Source organism: Heliangelus exortis, chromosome 19, assembly GCF_036169615.1.
Source record: "Heliangelus exortis chromosome 19, bHelExo1.hap1, whole genome shotgun sequence".
NCBI classification, from domain to species: Eukaryota; Metazoa; Chordata; class Aves; order Apodiformes; family Trochilidae; genus Heliangelus; species Heliangelus exortis.
In genome coordinates this window covers 10,946,325-10,965,813 of record NC_092440.1, presented here as the reverse complement: position 1 = coordinate 10,965,813, position 19,489 = coordinate 10,946,325, and the positions used below count along the sequence as shown (strand labels likewise).

Here is a 19,489-nt window from a genome sequence, read left to right as displayed (position 1 = left end):
AAAGCAGGGAAAGCAATTCTGCTGGATTTTACCTTGTCCTTGTGTAAGGATAAGCATTCCATGATTCCTCTTCCACTCGCAGAGCTGCCTTGGGCAATATGGACCGGAACCAGCTGGGAATGTGCATCCCAATGTGGTACACTTTGTGTGTATACTGCCCGTTGCCTCCTGGTCCATCCATGTATGGTCTGTTCTCCAGGATCTCCACCCCACTGCCTTCTCCACATGTCTCCTCTCTGCTCTTTTTCTGAAGGAGAAAACGTGTCACAAATTAATCCTTCCAGTGCATTTCACATACCAAGGTCTCAAAGCACATGGAACGTTGGGGATGGTTTCTAGGACTCCTTTTGAGCAGCACTTTATAGAAGCAGGAGAGCCCTGGCAGGAAGGTCACCAGACCTAAAGATCATGAAGGAAAAGTTTAGAGATACAGGAAGAGACATCTTGATTTAGCAGGGATCCTGTAAAAATCTGGATTTGAGCAATGAGAGGCAGTTTGAATAGAGACATCAAGTCCTGCTCCTCCATGAGGTGACCAGCCTGGAGCCACCCAACAGCACAAAAAGCTGTGGCAGCAGCAGATGACCCAGTGAAAAGGAGTTTGAACAACCTGGCACCTTCTTGTGGTGACAAATCAGGGTGAAAAAACATGCACACAGTCCTAAAGGCCATTATTTTGTGACCTGAAACCAGAAGATTTGGGGGCTTGTTGTTTGAGGGCTCTCCAAGAACAGCTTGGAGGTTCTGATCTGTTCATTAAGATATTTAGAAAAAAACCCCAAGTTTGCCAGAAGACACACAGGACCACCTGGCAGCCTCCATGTTTTGGTTTTATTTGTAGTATTGTCTCTTGTTGAGAAACCTGGCAAAAAAAAATAAATTATTATAGTTATAATAATAAAATAATTATATAATTATATATATATATTATATATATTATATAATAATATATATAATATACATATTATATATATTATATAATTATATAATCCAATAATACTAAAAAATTACTAATTTCAATGCTTCTAAGAAGAGATAGAGGCAAACCAACTATTTATTCCCTTCTACCACAATCCAGCAGATTGGATGATGTATGACCTCCATACCTCCAGATTCCTGTTGTGAAAACTGTGAGTTTACCACTTGTATTTGAGAGGACAGCACTCTGGAAATCAAGAAGGGTAAAACAAGGAACTTTCGTGTAAAAATCACCTGTGAAATACTGATTTCAACACCCACCTCTCATTTTTGCCATACAAATAATTCAAAGGATAACATGGTTTAACACAAAATTAATAAAATGCAAGAGATCACCTTCTCAGCTTTTGAGGAGAGGATGATAAGCCAACACAGATATTTAGAAGTAAAAAGCCCTCTTCTAAGAACTCTCATGTGTAAATAAACAGCCGTACCTGACAAATCTAAATAACTGATAATCTAAAGAGTTGCTTTTTTGCAAAAGAAAAGCACTTTTTACAGCTTATATCCAGAATTCAGCAGGCAGTTCATCACAACACACATCCTCTTAAAACAAATTACTGTCTTTCAGTTCTTATGTAAGCACTGGCCAAGTCCTGTACAAATATTTATGACAATAACACTAAAGACTCTTGATGACCCCAAAATCTGGTTAATTCAAAGGTCTTGGAAAAGGGAGTAACCCAGCAGGCCCAGAGGATGTCTCAGGCAGAACAGCAGCAGCATCTGCTCTAAACTGCTGATACAAATTATGGAGATTGAGAGGTTTATCATATGGCAGAAGCCCATGGAAAGCATAAGCAGAGGAAACGTGGGTTCTCTTCATGCCAAATTATCACGTGCAGAATCATAGAATCAGTTTGGTTGGAAAGGACCTTTAAGATCATCAAATCCAACCAGTAACCCAGCACTGCCAAGACCACCACTAAACCATGGCCCTCAGCACCACATCTCCATGGCTTTAAATCCCTCCAGGGATCCCTCCACCACTGCAGTGTTATGGTCCCAGCACTTGCTGGGGGAAGGAAGAAGGGAGAAACCCAAATTAACTGAGATTCTTTGCAGAAGTTCATTCACATCCCACTTCTCATTTCTGTTTTATGCACCTAAAGGAGACCACGAGCCCTATTCTGAGAGCAGCACATGCTTCTTCCTTCAGCCTTTCCAGATGACCAAACCCAACCCACAGCCTTAAGCAAATTTTGGCCCTACACATTCCTCCCTCCTTGTCACTCATCTGCACAAGATACAACAAGGGACAGCAAGAACATTTCCTTAGACAAATGTGAAGTAAGAGCTGCACCTTCACATTACAAAAAAAAAAAAAAAACAAACAAAACATCAGAGCTGTGAAGTTTGCATTCCAAACTATCTTTTGAGCCAGGACTTTGGAGTCAGGCCAATTTACACCCCAAACCCAACATAACATCACTGGGAAGGATAGCATGGTCAAAGGAAAACTCCCTACCAGAAATCCTCCCAAACTCTCTCCTAGCCCCTGATGCTCCCATCCCCACCCCTCAGCCTGCTGAGAAGGTCCCAGGACACAGTGAGGTCTGGGAGGACCAAACAAGTTGGGTGAGATGGTAACAATACAATTACTAAGCAGTCACAGAGACAAAAAGGAGATGTTTCTCACACAGCAAAGACAAGAGCCACACACACGTGAAAGACCAGGATGATATTTGGTGCTAAGTGGTCCTGTGAAAGCAAACCACTTCCAGGAGTGAAGAGCAATTTGCTTTTCAGCCACAGAGCCTCTTCATGGCTGTTGTGACTCAGCTACAGGATGGAGAAGGCTTGTTACAAGGAAGTGGTCTGCAAACAATAATTAAAAAAATAACCATTGATTAGGGAACCATTTGGCTTGAAAATTGTCTGGCAAGCCTTCTCCAAAGATCTGTCTGCTGGGAGTGGCAGATATTGAGGGCATTTTAGGGGCAGTCTGGAAGGTTTCATCCTCATGGACCCAGGCTGGTGAGCAGAGACTTTATTCAGCAGATTACCTGTGTCATTACTACTGCTATTAATTAACAACAGCATCTTCCCCCTGCAGAAGTATTTGTGGAATGGTCACCAACAAAATCAAAGAGTAGCTACCAGCCCTTATTACAACTTATTTAAGTCCTCATCACAGTCAACCATCCTCTCTTGGACTGCAACAGGAAATCCCATCATCCCTTCAGAGTCCCTTCTCTTCTCCTGGTGTTCCAGGCAGAACACTCCATGTTCTGCACAGCCCCATCAACAGCCATCAGGACAGATGGTGACACAGATCCCTTCTAGCTAAAGCAATAGCATTAAATTACTCATAACAGGGAACCCAGAGAAGCAGATGCACCCTGATTAGCAAGAATGCCAGTTACTTAAAGGCTTCTATTAAAATAAATCTTTTGGCACAGCAGCATAGCATGGGACACAGCACATGACCACACCATCACAATCATAAATGAATAATTCCCATGAATGTCACCTAAACACTGGGTTAGCTTAGTTCCATTTGTTATCTGCCCTTCATGACAGGAGTCAAATGCCTGTAGACAAAGTCTTCTATTAGCAAAGACAACTTGATCAGTTCTCAGCTCTTCCATTCCTCAGGAATGTGCCTCTAACAAGAGCACATCTTGCAAAGCTTCAGCCCAGCAAACATCTCCTGGCACAGCTGAGTGGGACCAGGAGACTGAACCCAGCTCCTGTCCAGCTCAGGAGAGGAATGATGGTTGATGGCAATGGAAACCACCACAGCTGGAGGAACTGGGTGCTCACACAACAAGAATACAGGACAAGAGAGCTAAGATGTGCCTGACTCTACCAACTGGAAAAAACCAGAAGCCAGGCTGTGCAAACTGAACTTGGAGTGTTTTGCTTTCAGTGAATTGGATGAAAACCCAACCCCACCAGAAGGACCCCCCTAAGAATATCAGAATATACATCAGAATATACATCAGAATATCAATCTTCTTGTGTTCCAGCTCTGGAGCACAGCACAGGCTACAGATGGGCTCAGGCCCCTGCACAGAGCATCCCTGCCAATCCAAGCATTGTTCTAACTTTAAAAAATAGATGATATAGTTATAATCTCAACTTGTTTACCACCAATTATTATTTCCAGAACAACCCTCCAATCTAGGCAAGTTAGGGAGTGATTACAGAAGGCTGGCAATGCTTTACCTTCACAACAAGGTGAGTGCTGAGTTACAGCAATGTATGAACACAACACCAATGCCCTAATTCAGTGACTTGTGGCAGTTTTGATTTGAGATTATTCAAATTTTGAAGACTGACAGCACTGTGCATGGTAGACCTCTTGTCCATGAATAATGAAGACATGAAGCATTGTCTGGAAACAATAACCAAAAGATTTTTTGGGTTGTTTTATTTTTTTCCAACAGGGTACCTTGAGAGTTCAGACAAATTGTTCTGCAAGACGTAATTAAAATAACACTGAAGTATTGAGATTTTTTTATCCCATTTAGACACAGATATGGACACAAGAAGGTTACAGCTGGTTGATGGTTTCAGTTAACAGTGACAGCAACAAAGGCATCTGTGTAACCACTGAAGAAGAACATGACAGCAAATATCCCCAGAGGATCCTCCTAACATACCTGCTCATACAGCTGTGGCAAGGGATGCTGAAAAGACATTCTCTAAGGCAAATTACTTTTGGTTTTCCTTATTCTTTTGGATGCTAAGATTACCACAAATGCCAATTAAGTCCCCAGAAACAGACCCATCCTTGGGAAACCTGAGAGAGTCTAAATTTCTCCACATAACCCAGTAGACAACAAAATGCCTGAAGCTGCTTAGGATGCAAGACTCTTGCCATCACTGGATAGCTTTTAAGACCTTGTTTCACTAATCACACCTGGTTTTAAATCTATTTTTTCTGTTCAGTTTTAGAAAGGAAGCACCAAGTTTCCTATAAAGGGCTGAGCAACAAAATTTAGGCTGGTAGGGGAATACACTGCTTGTTTTCAACCACTTCTACACATTAAGGGAAAAATATTCCCAACAGTCTCCAGCTGGGCACTATTTAGGCTGATGGAGATTTCACTCTTCTGATGGATTTTCTAAAGTGCTGCCTTCTTCCCATCCCCAAAGGTCTCCCAGTGTGCTCCAGGCAGCTGCCTCCCAGCTGCCATCATCTCCTACCCAGAGGCACCGGGCAAGAGCAGAAGCTGCAGGTCCTAAGGGGGTCCCAGCCAGACTGTGATGGGGGTCTTGTATGTGACAACATTTACAGGGAGGCTGGCAGAGGTTTAAGCAATGCAGCCTCTTGGCCACAGAGCTGGGCTTCTTGTGGCAATCAAACAGCCCCTGTACTCAGTGCTGCTGAGGCCACACCTCGAGTCCTGTGTCCAGTTCTGGGCCCTCAGTTCAGGAAGGAGATTGAGGTGCTGGAGCAGGTCCAAAGGAGGCAACTGGGCTGGTGAAGGGACTCGAGCACAGATCCTATGAGGAGAGGCTGAGGGAGCTGGGGGTGTTCAGGCTGGAGAAGAGGAGGCTCAGGGGAGACCTCATCACTCTCTACAACTCCCTGAAAGGAGGTTGGAGCCAGGGGGGGTTGGGCTCTTTTCCCAGGCAACTCTCAGCAAGACAAGAGGGCACAAGAGGTCTCAAGTTGTGCCAGGGGAGGTTTAGGTTGGACATTAGAAAGAATTTCTTTACTGAGAGGGTGATCAGACATTGGAATGGGCTGCCCAGGGAAGGGGTGGATTCTCCATCCCTGGAGATATTTAAAAAGAGACTGGATGTGGCACTCAGTGCCATGGGCTGGGAACTGCAGCAGGAAGTGGATCAAGGGTTGGACTTGATGATCTCTGAGGTCCCTTCCAACCCAGCCAATTCTAGGATTCTATGAAACCAAGCAGTGTGACAAGAGATGCTCAGCTTCAGCCACAGCTGCTGCAAAGCCAGAATCAAACAGAACCTAAAACCCAAAAGCCAGTGATACACAGGGAAATACCAAAAGGTCCCGAGGCTAATGGATGTTTTAATCTTAAGACATTTTCCCAGCAGAGGATTTCTGTTGGCATGGGCAGTGATGAGGTGTGTGCACAGGGCTGTACCCGTTCCCTTCCTCCTGCCATGCTCTGACTCAGCTCTGGGTTCTGTTTCCCACTCCTTGCTGAGCATTTGAACTGACATCTAATTCATTACCAGCAATCTGCTTTCACCACCACCAACCTGCTGCCTGCTGATAGAGATATCTGATAGAGCAGGCACCATTCCTGGTCAGTCCTCCCTGCAGGTAACCAAAAATCAGGTCTTTGCCCATGAAAACAAAACATTGGTTTACCCTAAGAACACCCAAGTTGTCCTTGTTTTATTTTTCTTTTCAAAATGTGCGTGTCAAAGATCTGAAACACTGAATTAAAATCTTATCACTATAATTAGGGTGATACTTGAGCAAAAAGCTCAAGAAGGGTGTACAGAAGATGCTACTATTCCACTCTTACAGAAGTCAAGGAGAACAACTGATTGGATCAAAACCAACACAATTCCACCCATGCACAACATGTTCTAAGAGCATCCAGGAAGTTATACGAATTAAATTAAAAATAAAAATCACCCTTATTGTTATTAATGCATAAGAGTGCCAAAGTAGAAGAGCACAACCAACTTCTTGCTGTCAAAAGGTTTTGTGCCACAGCCAGAACAGCTGAGTCCTTTCACATTAAAGAGCCAACAAGAGAAGCCCCATGGAAAAATGGTCCTCAAGCAGGGAAGCTTCTCTACTCCTGTTTTGTGGGACTTGAGTATAGGCTTACTGGTTTTATTAGAAAGACCATATTACAGGTAGACAGGAGCTGGGAACTCTTTTCCCCCAGATATGGGTTTCAATGGTACTTTTGAGCCTGCACTTTGTGATGTACAAATCAGAAATGTTGTGTGGGACTGTCAGTCCTTCAGCAACAAAATTGCTGGAGGATCATAAGGAACCTGGGAGTGTTGTTATGACAGGCCTGGCTTATGGCATCTCACTGTGCTGCTGGCATCCTGACTGTAAACAAAGTCCAACTGCAATGGGATTTCCCATTTTCTCCAGTAACACCATTCAGATCCTTTCAGAAACTGGGGACACCACAGGACCCTGGTGCTGTTTATACCATGTGCATCACATTCTGAACCCAGGCAACTTGAAGCTGCAACATCTGTTTCTATGGCAACGGGATTGCATCAGCAATCCCTGGGTTTAGTTTAGGCCATCTTCACATGTGCTGCACACAAATCATTACTGGGAACAGCAAACCAAGTGATGTCACCAGTAACCATGGTGCCCAGGGCTGAGGTTTCCTTCTGCCCTCTGTGCTCCAACACGAATCCTTTACACATGACAATGACTTTAAGCAATTAGTGCTGTTAAGAAAAATATATAAATCCATGAAGGGCCAGTGTCAATACTTATTTGGCAAAGGAAGGTTGGTTTGAGTCAAGATAATGATCAGAACATGAGGCTTTACAATAGCACTTTGACTCTGAGCCTCATTGCACTGCACACATGGGAATGACCTGAAACCCTGGGGACAGGGAAAGAAATCTGTTCCTCATCAATGGTTTTATTAATAAGGCAAGAGAGCAGCTGATTTAAACATTCTCCTTGCTTTGTGCAATCAGAACCCCCCCCCCCATCCTTGCAGAAACCTCATCACAATGCCACAAAAAGCCTGCAACTTCCCAGATAACCAGAGAGAACAAATCTGTCAGTGTGGAAACACTTCATAGAGATCTAAGACTTTGCTGACCAGGAGCAATCTCCTCCAGATCCTCTCACTTTGCAGCTCAATGAACCACCTTCCCATCCCTAAAAGCTAAAGGCAGGCCAGGTTATCAGAAGAATCAGACTCTTTGCAGAAATCCCCAGAGCATTCATCTGTACAAATGCTGTGTGCCTTGCTTCGAATCAGGTCTGGGTGGTAATGAAGCTGTTTGTACAAACCCAGGATATTTGGGTGCCAATCAATTGTTCAGGACTATAAATAATCTATGGCATTAAGAAAAGTGTTCTCAGGGTCACTCATTAATCACTCTGCCTTCCAGAGATGCCTCATCACACTCCTCCAGCACCAGGGCTGGATGTGCCAGAGACACATGAATTAGGAATCACTTTATTATGGAGATACCTCAAACCTGTTTACCCCACATGCTCCATCTTTCAAAATGTCTGCAATAATTCCAGCTCAGTATTTCATCTTACCTTGAGTATCTTCTTTCCTGTTTTTAAATTGATTTTTCCCCTGTATTAACTGTTCCACAGAGACTGTCTATGAGAATTACTGTCCCTGGTTTAAAGGGAGGAAAACCAAGTTGTGCACTATAAAGTTGTGAGTCAGAGAGGAAATTTCAACTCAGGGTGTTCTAGATCTATTCTGATCCTCTAACTACATCCTTTAGATCTTAGGAACCTGAGAGCCTGCATGCAAAAATACTGGAGAACTGTCTCAAAGGAATCCCCACACTTTTCCTAATACTTAATTCATTACTTGCCTTCAGGTTTTGAGAGCCTTATCTGGGTCAACACTCAAGATTTTGTCCACACATCAATAACCTTCCTCTCCCAAGAATAAAAAATCAAGAAAGAAAAAGGATTTTTTGACAGTCACAGGTCTGTTGGATTATCAGTGCTGCAGCCTGTATTAAAACTGGCACAAAACTGAAATTTAAAATAATTTATAACTGTATCTCAGCTCCCCTCAGTTTGTTAGAGAAAAAGCACATCAACTGTCAAGGAAATGTAGCTCACTACTTACAATCTTTTTTTTCCACCAGGTGTGAAACAACAGCCAGTTTAAGAACTGTTTCAGGATAATGACTACAAAATGAGAAAAAAAAAGTAAACAAAAAAAGTTTGCTATTTCCATATATTTTCCCAAAATATGAACCTGTACAGGTATCACTGCCACTGAGCAAACCAGCCCACAAGTCTGGCAGTGCTGAATGTACCTCTGCTTCCCCTGCCCTCAAAGCTCAGCAACTCCAAGTTCCTACTTTCCTCTTTCCAAAGGGAGCAAATAAAGATTATGGAAACCAGAGGAAGAAGAGAAAACACAGAAGTCACAGGTTATGAATGCTGCAGCATAGAAATTGGCAGAAAATCTTCAAACCAGGCGTTTGCTTTTAAGCCTGGTGAATCTTCTGGGGGGTCTCTGGAGCTGTCAGCAGTGTCACCTGCTTTTAAAATTAAAGCAGATCTGTCTGTCTGTCCAGATGGCCAAGGTATCTGCAAATGAAACAAAAATAATCATCTGCCATGGTCTTCAGTGTCCAGAGATGAAGGGTGAGTTTGTTTTCCCCCTCTCAATCAATCTGTCACCATCTGCTGAGCCTGCTGGCAAGTGCCAGGAGGAGCCAACACTTTAAGGGCCACACTACTTTTGCACCCAGGTATCAGGACACAGCCTCAAGAATTACCACCACCAAGCAGGTATTTTTAAGTCTGTTCTCCAAGGTGCTACCTGAGAGGCAGATGAAACCAAAGGAGAAAGCAGGACAGTGCTGAAGCTTTCTCTGTTTCAGTGCAGGGCTCTGGAGACTGAGAGGATGGACAAACCATGATCCTTCAGAGGGGAGGAAAGCAACCCAGGAAACATGCTCTGATTTTTCAGGGAAGGCAATAAAAGCAAAGTCCTCAGGGGCTGGAGAGGAGAGGCTCATGTTAAAAGATGAGAAGAGCCCTGGATTCCCAGGATGGTGCCTGAGAGAGGGCTGAGCAGATGGGTTCTCTCTAACAGATTGCATCAAGCAGGGGCCAGAGTCCTTCCCTGGCTGTTGATCCTCAAAGTGCTGACTTAGAAAGTATTAAAGTTATTAGCTTGTAAGGATGAGGCAGCATCTTAAAATAAGTCTCCTCCTCAAAAGGCAATCACTAGGTCCAGAAGAATAGTTTGCAAGCACACTGCCTTTGCAGGAAGGTCACAAGCACTCACAGCAAATTGCATGGAGAAAATGAGGCCTGGAGTTATTTACAGCAGACAAAGTAAGCTCTGCATACCAATAAAAAACACAGGATTTAATAACAAGAGGAATTCTCATGTCTTCTGTGAGGGTCAGGAGGGCAATGGTCTCTCAGAATCTCATGGCAAATGAAACTGCAGTCATGAAGAGTATTAAGATAATAAACAGACTGACCTTTGGCTAATAACATCCTGATCTGACAAACACATTCAGATCTCAGAATACTGAATTTTTATGAGATTGAGTCTAAACTCTGAAGAGTGTGTTGCTTCTGGGGTGAGGGGGAGGCATACAGAAAGGGAGGTTCCCCAATAAACCCACAACAGAAGCGAGCAGCTGTTAAAAGGACAGCTGTTCAGGTACAAACATGCAAGTTAATTACAGGAATAATTAAGAGATCCTTTAATAAGATCCATCTCATATGTAACACAGAATGGTCCTTGTCCTTTGTGTCCAAGTCCTCACAGAGACAGAAATATTTCAGGTGCCTTCAGTAGGATGTGTGGAAGACACCCAGGAGAGAGTTCTCAGTTCAGCATTTCTGCAGGAAGAAAGAAATCCTGACAGATGTTTCCAGCTGTCCCCTCCACATCTGGTTTGTGCTTCAGGAAACTCATTTCAGTGCTCACCTCCAGTTGCTTTCTGCTAATGTTAGGAGCCTGCACTTTCCCCAGACCAAAGTGCAGCTCTCCTGGTCCTATGGGAGACTCTGGAGGTTGAATTTGTCTAGAGATCTCTCAGCCCTGGAAGCAGGACAGACTTTCAGACGTGCAGACAGATTTTAGGAGAACGTTACACTACAAAACTATTGTCTAGTAAAGAAGCACAAAGAATGATTAAAATATTTTCCCTGATTTATACACAAAAATGAAAACAGGTCACAGGAGGAAGGTAGAGCTCAGATATAAAAATTCCTGTTTTAACATGGATAGCAAAAGAGACAAAAAGTTAGCAAGAGTGCAAAAAAATCCACTTGTGCACATGGAAGAACTAAGGCATAACTCTCTGCAGCTGATGCAGCAAGGGCTCCCACCCTGTCCATGCTGCAGAGAGGTTTCCTATGGAAATATGGATATTGATAGCCTAAAATTTAATAGAGAAAACCAATTCTGTTCAGATCTGCTTAGGCTTCAAGCAAGTCAAGGCTACATTAAGCCATTCACCCTAATGTGAAGTTAACTTGTTTATGGAAGAATTTAAGTGCTACTTAGTACTGAAACCACTGTCTCTGTAGATAATATTTCAGAAGCTAGCAGAAAGCAATGCTTAAGAGACTTGCTGCTCCCCTCCTTCCATTTTCAAACTAACAATAAAATAAAAAACAAATCAGCAGGCCGCTCACCTCAGTTTTCACTGGGGTTTCTACCTAAAGTCTGTAGAACTTTAGGTGTAAGAGGAACTTTAGAACAACATGGGCATGCACACAATGATTTATTGCAGGTCTCACCTGCCTAGTGGTGCAGAGAACCAAGAGAGCTGCTGGGTTATACACTGCATAACTGCATAATTTTAGTTCTCCCATCTAATAAGCACAATAAATATGAGCACAGCCTGTCCTGGTTTATTGGAATGAACCTTTGCTACTTGGGTGTGATGCTGCTTACATCAAACCTGGTGGAAAGTTTTGTTTAGACTGATGAGAAGAAGGAGGGCTCTTCCCTCAAGAAAGGAGGCAAAGGACCTTCCACTGCAAAGCAAAAACCTCCATGAAAATATCTCTGAAAAGTGACCACAGTGCCCCAGCTTGAGTCTGGCCGTCCCTACCCACACAGCTTTGAGGCACCATGGAAAGAGCTCCCACTGCCTGGGCCAGTTGCTTCCTCCCTCAGGTGAGAAGCTCCTTTTGGGAAAACATGCATTTGAAGGATGTTGAAATTTAGGAAAATCATCAGACTGCTCTTAAAAGAGCAATATTATACCAACTGGTTCAGAGTTCAATGGGGATCTTCACTCATGAGATTGAACTTCAAGTACATGCTTAAGGCTCTCTAAAACCTTTGAGGAATAACTGTGACATTTCCTTTTAACACTGTTGGAAACCTGATTCTTAGGGGACTTGGCTGCCTAGTGCCTCCAGCAATAACAACCCCAGACCATCCACAACAAATGGCTTTGAAATGAACCTTCTGCTTTTAAGAATCACTCCTCACCCGAGGAACTACTAAATCATTCTGCTCCACTTTCCACCCAAAGATTTTTCTAAGAAATGCCTCTACCTTGCTGTTTTACACAGATGTCTTAGCTTGTTCCTCCCTAAGAGGGTTCAACATACACAACTTCCTTTGCTTGTGGCCTCTCTGTGTGTTTCAGAGGAAAAAGAAAAGGACAAACATGAAGCACTCTCTCATTCTCTGAAAAGAGGGGAAGTCGTGCCACCCACTGCTCTCTCCCCAGCGCCTGTCACAGAGACAAAATCTCCACTTCTATATCAATGGCTGAAAGACATTTGATATCATGGTCTAGGAAAAGCTCCTATTAAAGTCAGCAGGAATCCTTCCAGCAATTTCAGGAAGAGTTGAGTCAGGCCACTACCGAACACTAAGAAAGAATCAAAACCTCCTTCCTACCTTAAATGGGTTTTCTGGTTTCGTTATTTCTTTTGGTTTTTTTCCAAATTTGAGCCAAGTGTTTTCTACAGAAAGCAGAGCTAACTCTTCTTGCTTTATTTATACACACAGTGCAGTGAAGTCACTTGCTTGTCACACACTGCTGTAGCTCACCTGGAGCTCAGGGCCCATCCAGCATCTCCAGCTTAGTCCCAGGTAAGGGGAGGGAGATCTGAGCCCTGTGTTGCACCAGGTCTAAGAGCAAACCTTACTTTACCACCTACTGATGCACCAGAAGATCAGAGCAGGGCTGGAGAGCAAATTCAGAGGTGTAGTTCCTCTAACAGTTTCCTGTGCCAAAGAACTTCCCCTTGAATCAAACTCTAAAGGCTCATCAGGTCCTTTGACATGAAGATATGGCCAAAATCAGAGTAAAGTGAACAAAATGGAATCTAGTGTTCTGCTTTAATCAAAATAAATATTAGAACTGCTGACAGTGAACAGCAAATTCATCTCCCTGACCAAGTCCTCCACATCTCATAGGAGGCCCCACAGACACTCCCCAGCTCACAATTCATCCTCTGCTAAACCAGGTGGGCTCTTCCTTCTTCACCAGATCATTCTGTATCCTCTGCTGCTCACTGCCAAGCTAATCACAAAATTGTCACACTCACACTGCTTCAATCAGCCAGCTCTTCATTCAAAGCAGGTGAGCCAAATGTGGAAGAAAAAGTTGTAACAAAATATTTACCACAATATTCAATATCAGCTTGATGATCTTAGAGGTCTTTTGTCAACCTTAAGGATTCTATGATTCTATATTTTTTCCTTAATTCATTTCAGGTTTTAAGCCAAAGGAGTTTTTTTCCTAGGATCACTTCATCCTGCCAGAAAGCAGAGTTTCACTGCAAGCTCAATATTAGATGTGTGTTTTGCTGGATGAGCAAAATTAAATTTTATTTAAAGCGTGGGACAATGAAATAACACTTCAGATTCATTTCCTTTTAAAAATGCTCCTGATTGGATTTCAAACACTGGAAGAATATGGGCACAGAGGATCCGAGTTACAAAAAACCAACATTTTAATTAACTGCTTTATTGAAGACAGGGAATTCATCAAAAATTCCCATCAGTATTCAGAAGCCTATTAAAAATAATCAAAGTCTTATGCCTCAACTGATTAGTATCTGTTTCACAGTGGTACAGAAGCAAAGAAATATTACATTTGGATTTCTCCCACACACACATCTAAATTCAGAGTTATGCCTTTGGTTTATGCTCTCATATTTATATCAGGCTCTTTCTTCCCAACAAAAGAGCAGGAGCAGCTGGGACTGGCATGACCAGTAACCACAGCCCAACTGGGAAGCAGTGGCTTGATGATTTCCAGGCAGGTACCCACACACTTGGGTAAGAACAGCTTATCCATGAGCTGGTGTTACCCCAGGCAGGTCAAACAGAAGCTGGCCAAACAGAAGTTGGCCAAACAGAACTTGGTCAAACAGAACTTGGTCAAACAGAAGTTGTCTCATTTAAGGCCAAGTGAAGGCACGGCATAAACTGAACTTTCAATTGCTTTTCCCCCACTGCTCCTTTCCAAGCAGCAGATCTCAAAAGTAAAAGATGAAATTCTGCAGCAATACTTCCCTCTTTCCCATGAAGCCTTGTGTGACCCTGCAGGCATCCAGGAGGGTGGGAGGCACTGACCTGGATCATGTAGAGCTGCGCGATCCGATATTCCTCCACGCTCATTGGAAGAGGGATCCGATATTCCTTTATGAGCATCTTGACACAGAAATCTCTTGTCCACTCAGAAACACAACCCAGAAGCTTTCAGTAAGGGCTCCTTAAATAATGGCAAGAAAAGACATTGAGGATCCCTGAAACACAGGGAGAGAAAAAGGAAAAAAAAGAGAGAAACTGTTAAGTTTCCGTTCTTCTTGGAGAACATCCTATAAGAAAAGAAACCAACACTCAAACATTAATGTTTTTAACAGCAACAAGCTTAATAGCAGAGAGAAGAATCCCTGGAGTGCTACCACACCCTGGGTGTCATTCTGAACAGAATCTTTTGGGAGAATTTTTATTTGCTTCAGAAGATACCATCAAGGGTATTACCCTCCTGACCTCTGCCACCGTATCAATCAGACTTTCACGCTCGGTGGCATCTCCGTGGCAGAGAGGTGGCAAAAGCTCCAAATGAATGGGCAGACCTTCTGCTGCCAGACAATAAAGCATCTCTCCAGTGTCAGGAACACACCAGAGATGCATCCACTCAAAGCTATCAGGTTTTGTCCTCTCACATTCATTCAGCACCAAGAAAAGGTATTAGTGAGACCTCCACAGCCCTCAGTAACACCAGAAGAAACTCATTTGGACTCTAACAACAAAAGAACTAGAAATGTACTTTATTCTGAATTACTGGCTTGGTAGAATCCCTTCTCTTTCCTCTCCCAGATAGTCTCCAGGCAAAATTCTCCTGCCACTGATGCCAGACTCATTTTTAAACTCTTGCTCTATGAGAACATCGAAGACCAAACTGCAACATAAAAAAAATAAAATCCCACTATACCCCACCTTGAGGCCATATAATAAAATTATTAAGAGTACAGGGAATATGGCATTTCCAACACCAAGGGTTAAAGCAGTCACTTTTCCAATCCTTTTAAGATTTCCTATGGGCTGCACTTAAAGGCAGCAAAACCAGGATGCCTGGGGAAAGAGGAGGAGGCAACAAGAGGTGAAGCTGGGAGATCTCAGCAGGACCTGATGGCCACAAAACATTCACCTGGTTCCTTCTCATCACCAAAATCCACCTTTCTGCTGGACCTGCCTATTGAAGTCTTCAGATCCAGCTGGTAGAACAAAACCAGCCCCAAATCCTATGTCTGGGGGAAAGAAAACGACAATAAAACCAAGCAACTTATCTAGTGGATTAACTCACGGTCTGGGAGCCAGGAAACCACACTACTCTCAACAGGCCTCAGAGCTACTCAGTGTTTGCACAGCACTTCACCAACCTTTTACAAGGTTTAGAGAGGTTACCACACATGCCCACGGTCACAGGGGAACCAGGGACAAAATTCAGTATTTATAACCCAGGTTTACAGACTTGTCATCTCTGTAGGACTCAACTTCTCCATCTCCCATCAGACCTGACCCACCTCTCTTTTGCAGTAGCTGTCTGGGGCTGCAGCATCTAAACAATTTATTTTCAAATTCAATTCTCCATTTCATTTTATTGCTGTCAAAGCAGCCGGTGGAGGGGATAAAAATAAAACCTTTCCCATGGCAAACCCTGGAGAGAGTAACTCTGGGAAGACTGAGCTTCCCAACACACCTGTGCATCAGCGTTCACATCCAGAATTGCCTCCATCAAACTAATCCTCCAGAACAGGCAGGGATAATCTCACCAGGTGGTTTTTAATTAGCACCATGGCAAAGAACAACCAGAACCAGCAGAGGATGGATCTGAAGCACTGATCCCAGAGCTGCATCAGTACAATGCTGGGAACCCAACTCTTTGGGAGCTAATGGCAGCAGGAGACTCAGCTCCACGTCTTGAGCAGTTTGTAATGCTTTGGAGATCTTTGAAAATTAGATTTTAAAGCTTCCCCCCTCCCATTTCCCAAATAATCTGAAAGCAATTCAGCTCCTGCCATAAAGGACATCAGTCATGTCTGCCTCTGCTGCTTGCTAAAACCAGGATATTTCTATCGATTGGAAGAGATGAATAAAACAAAAAATAGAACCTTGAATGCAATAAAAAGGCAGGAAACCAGCACAAAGATGGAAAAAATGTGTTTATAATGAAGTACCAGGCAGGTAATAATTCAGACAGCCAAGACATAAGAGAGTTTATTTTATTGCAGCCTAAAAAACCCAACCATTTCAGCCCCGGGCAGGTACAGCAGCAGCTCCCACAGCCACCTCAGAGCACATCTGGCCACAGAAGTGCCTCCTGGTCCAGCTTCCTGCTTGGTTTTTTACCAGAGCTGAGGTTTGGCTGGAAAGTTCCCCCTTCAGGATTTCACTTCCCTGTGGTCAGTGTTTAAAAGCAGCCTTCAGGATCATTCTGCAGCTCTCCAGGCAGCAGCAGGTCCTGGGGATGTGTTCATTTGAAAGGTAATTCTCTGATCAAGTCCTCCAGCAGCTGCTCACTCCAGCTGCTGCAGCACATCCCCAAAAACTGGGTAGAAAACAACTTTAGAAACCCACTGGGGAAGAGCAAGAACCACACTGGTACTTCAAATAAAGTGGGCTGGCTTGAAAAGGCACCTGGGATCAGCAGCCTGACCCTGAAAGAGACACAAAGAGAACAAACCGGAATTTTTTCTAGCAAAAAAAAAGTTTGCAGCTTGGATTGCCTTGGAGCTGCAAATAACCTGCCCTAAGCCTTCTAAGAGCAGTGGAGCCCAGGTGGCAAACTATGGAAAATAAACATGCTCCAGGTTCTGGTCTCTTCCCAGGTGGGTAGAGGTGACAAAACCATGTTTTCAGACAACTCACCGGGGACAGCAGCCTCCTCCTGAAGTCTTGGGACTTCATGGACAATCACAGTTCACCAAGAGCACTTCCTATATTGTCTAAAGTTTGGCTGCAGCCAGGATGGCTGCACCAGAGAGAAGACAAAGCTCTGCTGGAACCAAGAGAGCCCCAAAACACAGCTTTGGAAAAGGGGTGTCCAAGCCACCAGCTGTGTCCCTGGCTGTGTCCCCATCGCTCCAGACACCCAGAGGTGTTTGGAACGCAGCTGCTCGTGTGCCCGCAGCCAGCTCGGGGCCAGGCTGGATTTTGGCTGCCCAGCTCCCAGGCACCAAGATGGACTTTCCACAGGTTTGGCAAAGCCCTGCAAGTCACAGACTGGTGGCAACCCAAGGCAGTTTGCAGAACTCAGCTTGCAGCTGGCTTCTCTCAGCAAGAGGACAACAACGGTGACGCAGGACATTTCCAGACTTGCTGCTATTTCTGCTGGAGCCAAGTGGCACATTTGCACAGGCTGTTATTTATACACGGAGCTGGAGTAACTGTGAAAGCCAGGCACATAATTTTAGACCTCAATTATTTGAAAATCAGGTTCTCAAAGCATCATAATTATGCTCCAGAGTCAATATCCTGCTGCGATGAGTCAGGTCCACCTCTGAGCTATCGCTCCGGGCTGTCTGAAAGCTGTCAGTGTGCTGCACTCCTGATTTTAACAGTTTCCCTCACAACAATAACAAACTTTTGAAGGCAGTGCCCTTCCTCTGAAGCTGGGGATCTGCAGAAGCTGAACAGATCAAGAAACTCAGGAAAATCTCTCCCTTTAGCCTCTGAACTTGGTGTTGGGGTTGTCACTTGGGGAGCAGCATCCCCACTGCTGAACAAGGCAGCAGAGAACTGATCCCAACTGAGAGCTTGTAATTAGGAATAAAGTTGGTGTCTGAAAGGTATCTAAAGTCTGACCCTGGAGTCCTGAAGGCCAAATGCTGGCCCTGCAGGGTATGGAAACAGAATTACAGCATAAATCCTGACTCCTCAACATGCTGGTTGGGTGCAGTGCAGGAGAACCACACGTGCTGGTGGGTTTGGGCTATGCAAGGGCTGTCACCACACCATTCCCAGCTGGGCTGTTCCAGCTCTCCTTGCTGTCACCACTCACCAACTCATTTTTGAACAGCTCAGGTTTTTCATGTCCAGGCTGCTAAGCACAGACTTTGCCAGTGCTGGAAAAATCTCCCCCTAAGAAAGATCCCACTCATGAGCTAAATATTGGTACCACTGACTCAGCAAACTATCAGCTTTCTTTCCAATATTTTCACATAACTGAGAAATCCAAGATAATTAACAGAAGCAACTGTGACTAAACCAAGCCAAACACATCGTGGCAAAAGGATGAGCAAAGGCATTTTCTGAAGACCTCCCCTACCCCCCCCTTTCTTTTGGTTCTCCACATCTCCTTTATCCACCCAAACAGATGCCTCTTTATAGAAAGTGGTACCAAAAGAGATGTTAGCTTTGGTTCTGAATGTATTGGACTCTGGGAAGCAACACGAGGCCACTTCCCCAGTCCCACAGAAGGAGGATTCTGTGCCCTCCCATGCCTGGAGGCTGCGGGTCCATCCTGTGCTTTGGGTTTATTTATGCTGTGAGAAGACTCAGCACAAATTTGAAACATTTCTAGGTCCTAAGTCAGCATTTTGCAAAGGCAGCCTCACCACTCACACCTTGATTAATGCAGCACTCTCGTTCCTGGCCCCAGAGCAGTCTGGTTCTGCTTTAGCAATCCCAAATACCACTGCTGCAGAGACCACTCCCTTCATCCCTCACTTGGATGCTCTTTGTCCACAAAAAGTGTCCCTGCCTCTCAGCAGAAGTGTTTGGTCAGCATCTGCAGAGCATCCCTGTCAAACCCTCCTCAGCCCTTGCTCACTGGCATTGCCTGCCTGACCCTCAGCAGGATCCATCACACAGACTTTTTTTAGGATTTTGTGGTTTGGTGCTGTGTGACATCAGCTGGAGCAGTGCCCAGATGAAAACATTGAAAAAACCCAATGTTTCTGTTTAGCAACTTGGTGGGTACCACTCTTTCCCAACACTGCACTCCCAACTCTCTCCCTCACCCCTGGGATAAACCAGAGACAGAATGAGCTTTTTAAAATATTTTTTTCTGTTTCCATAGTGTGGGCTGTGCTTGCTGACTGACAGCTAAGGAGATTTAAAAAAACTCATCAGGCTTTAGGGAAAAAAAAAAAAAGAATAAATCAGAAGTTAAAGCTCCTTAAAATTGCAGAGTTCACACCCTCACTGCCCCAAGGCCACCGTGTCACCCAGGAGTGCTCTTTCCATCATACATCCTCAGCATGGATCTGATCAGTCACATCTTTTTCAAGCAGTTTTTATGCAGATGCTGCCACATCCAAGCTTCAAGAGGGGGTTTACATCACATCTGGTGGTGTTGGAAACCCCCACCCAGCCCCCCCAGCACTGGAGCAGGCAGAACTGGGGGAGCTCCCTGTGCCTGTTCC

The 19,489-nt window shown here is 44.2% G+C and overlaps 1 protein-coding gene across 12 annotated transcripts in view; it reads right to left on the bottom strand.

Annotated features, from left to right (window-relative positions):
• Window positions 1–19,489, bottom strand: part of PITPNM2 (phosphatidylinositol transfer protein membrane associated 2) — a 127,522-nt gene that overhangs the window by 50,192 nt on the left and 57,841 nt on the right. For all 12 annotated transcript variants that reach the window (XR_011729785.1, XR_011729786.1, XM_071763717.1 and 9 more), the window contains 2 exons: window positions 14,190–14,362; window positions 33–247 (listed from right to left, as the gene is read on the bottom strand). Coding sequence is in view for 10 of the 12 variants with exons in the window: in XM_071763717.1 (XP_071619818.1) it covers window positions 33–247; window positions 14,190–14,267 (293 nt within the window). In the remaining 2 variants the exon portion in view is untranslated. The remainder of the gene's footprint in view (window positions 1–32; window positions 248–14,189; window positions 14,363–19,489) is intronic.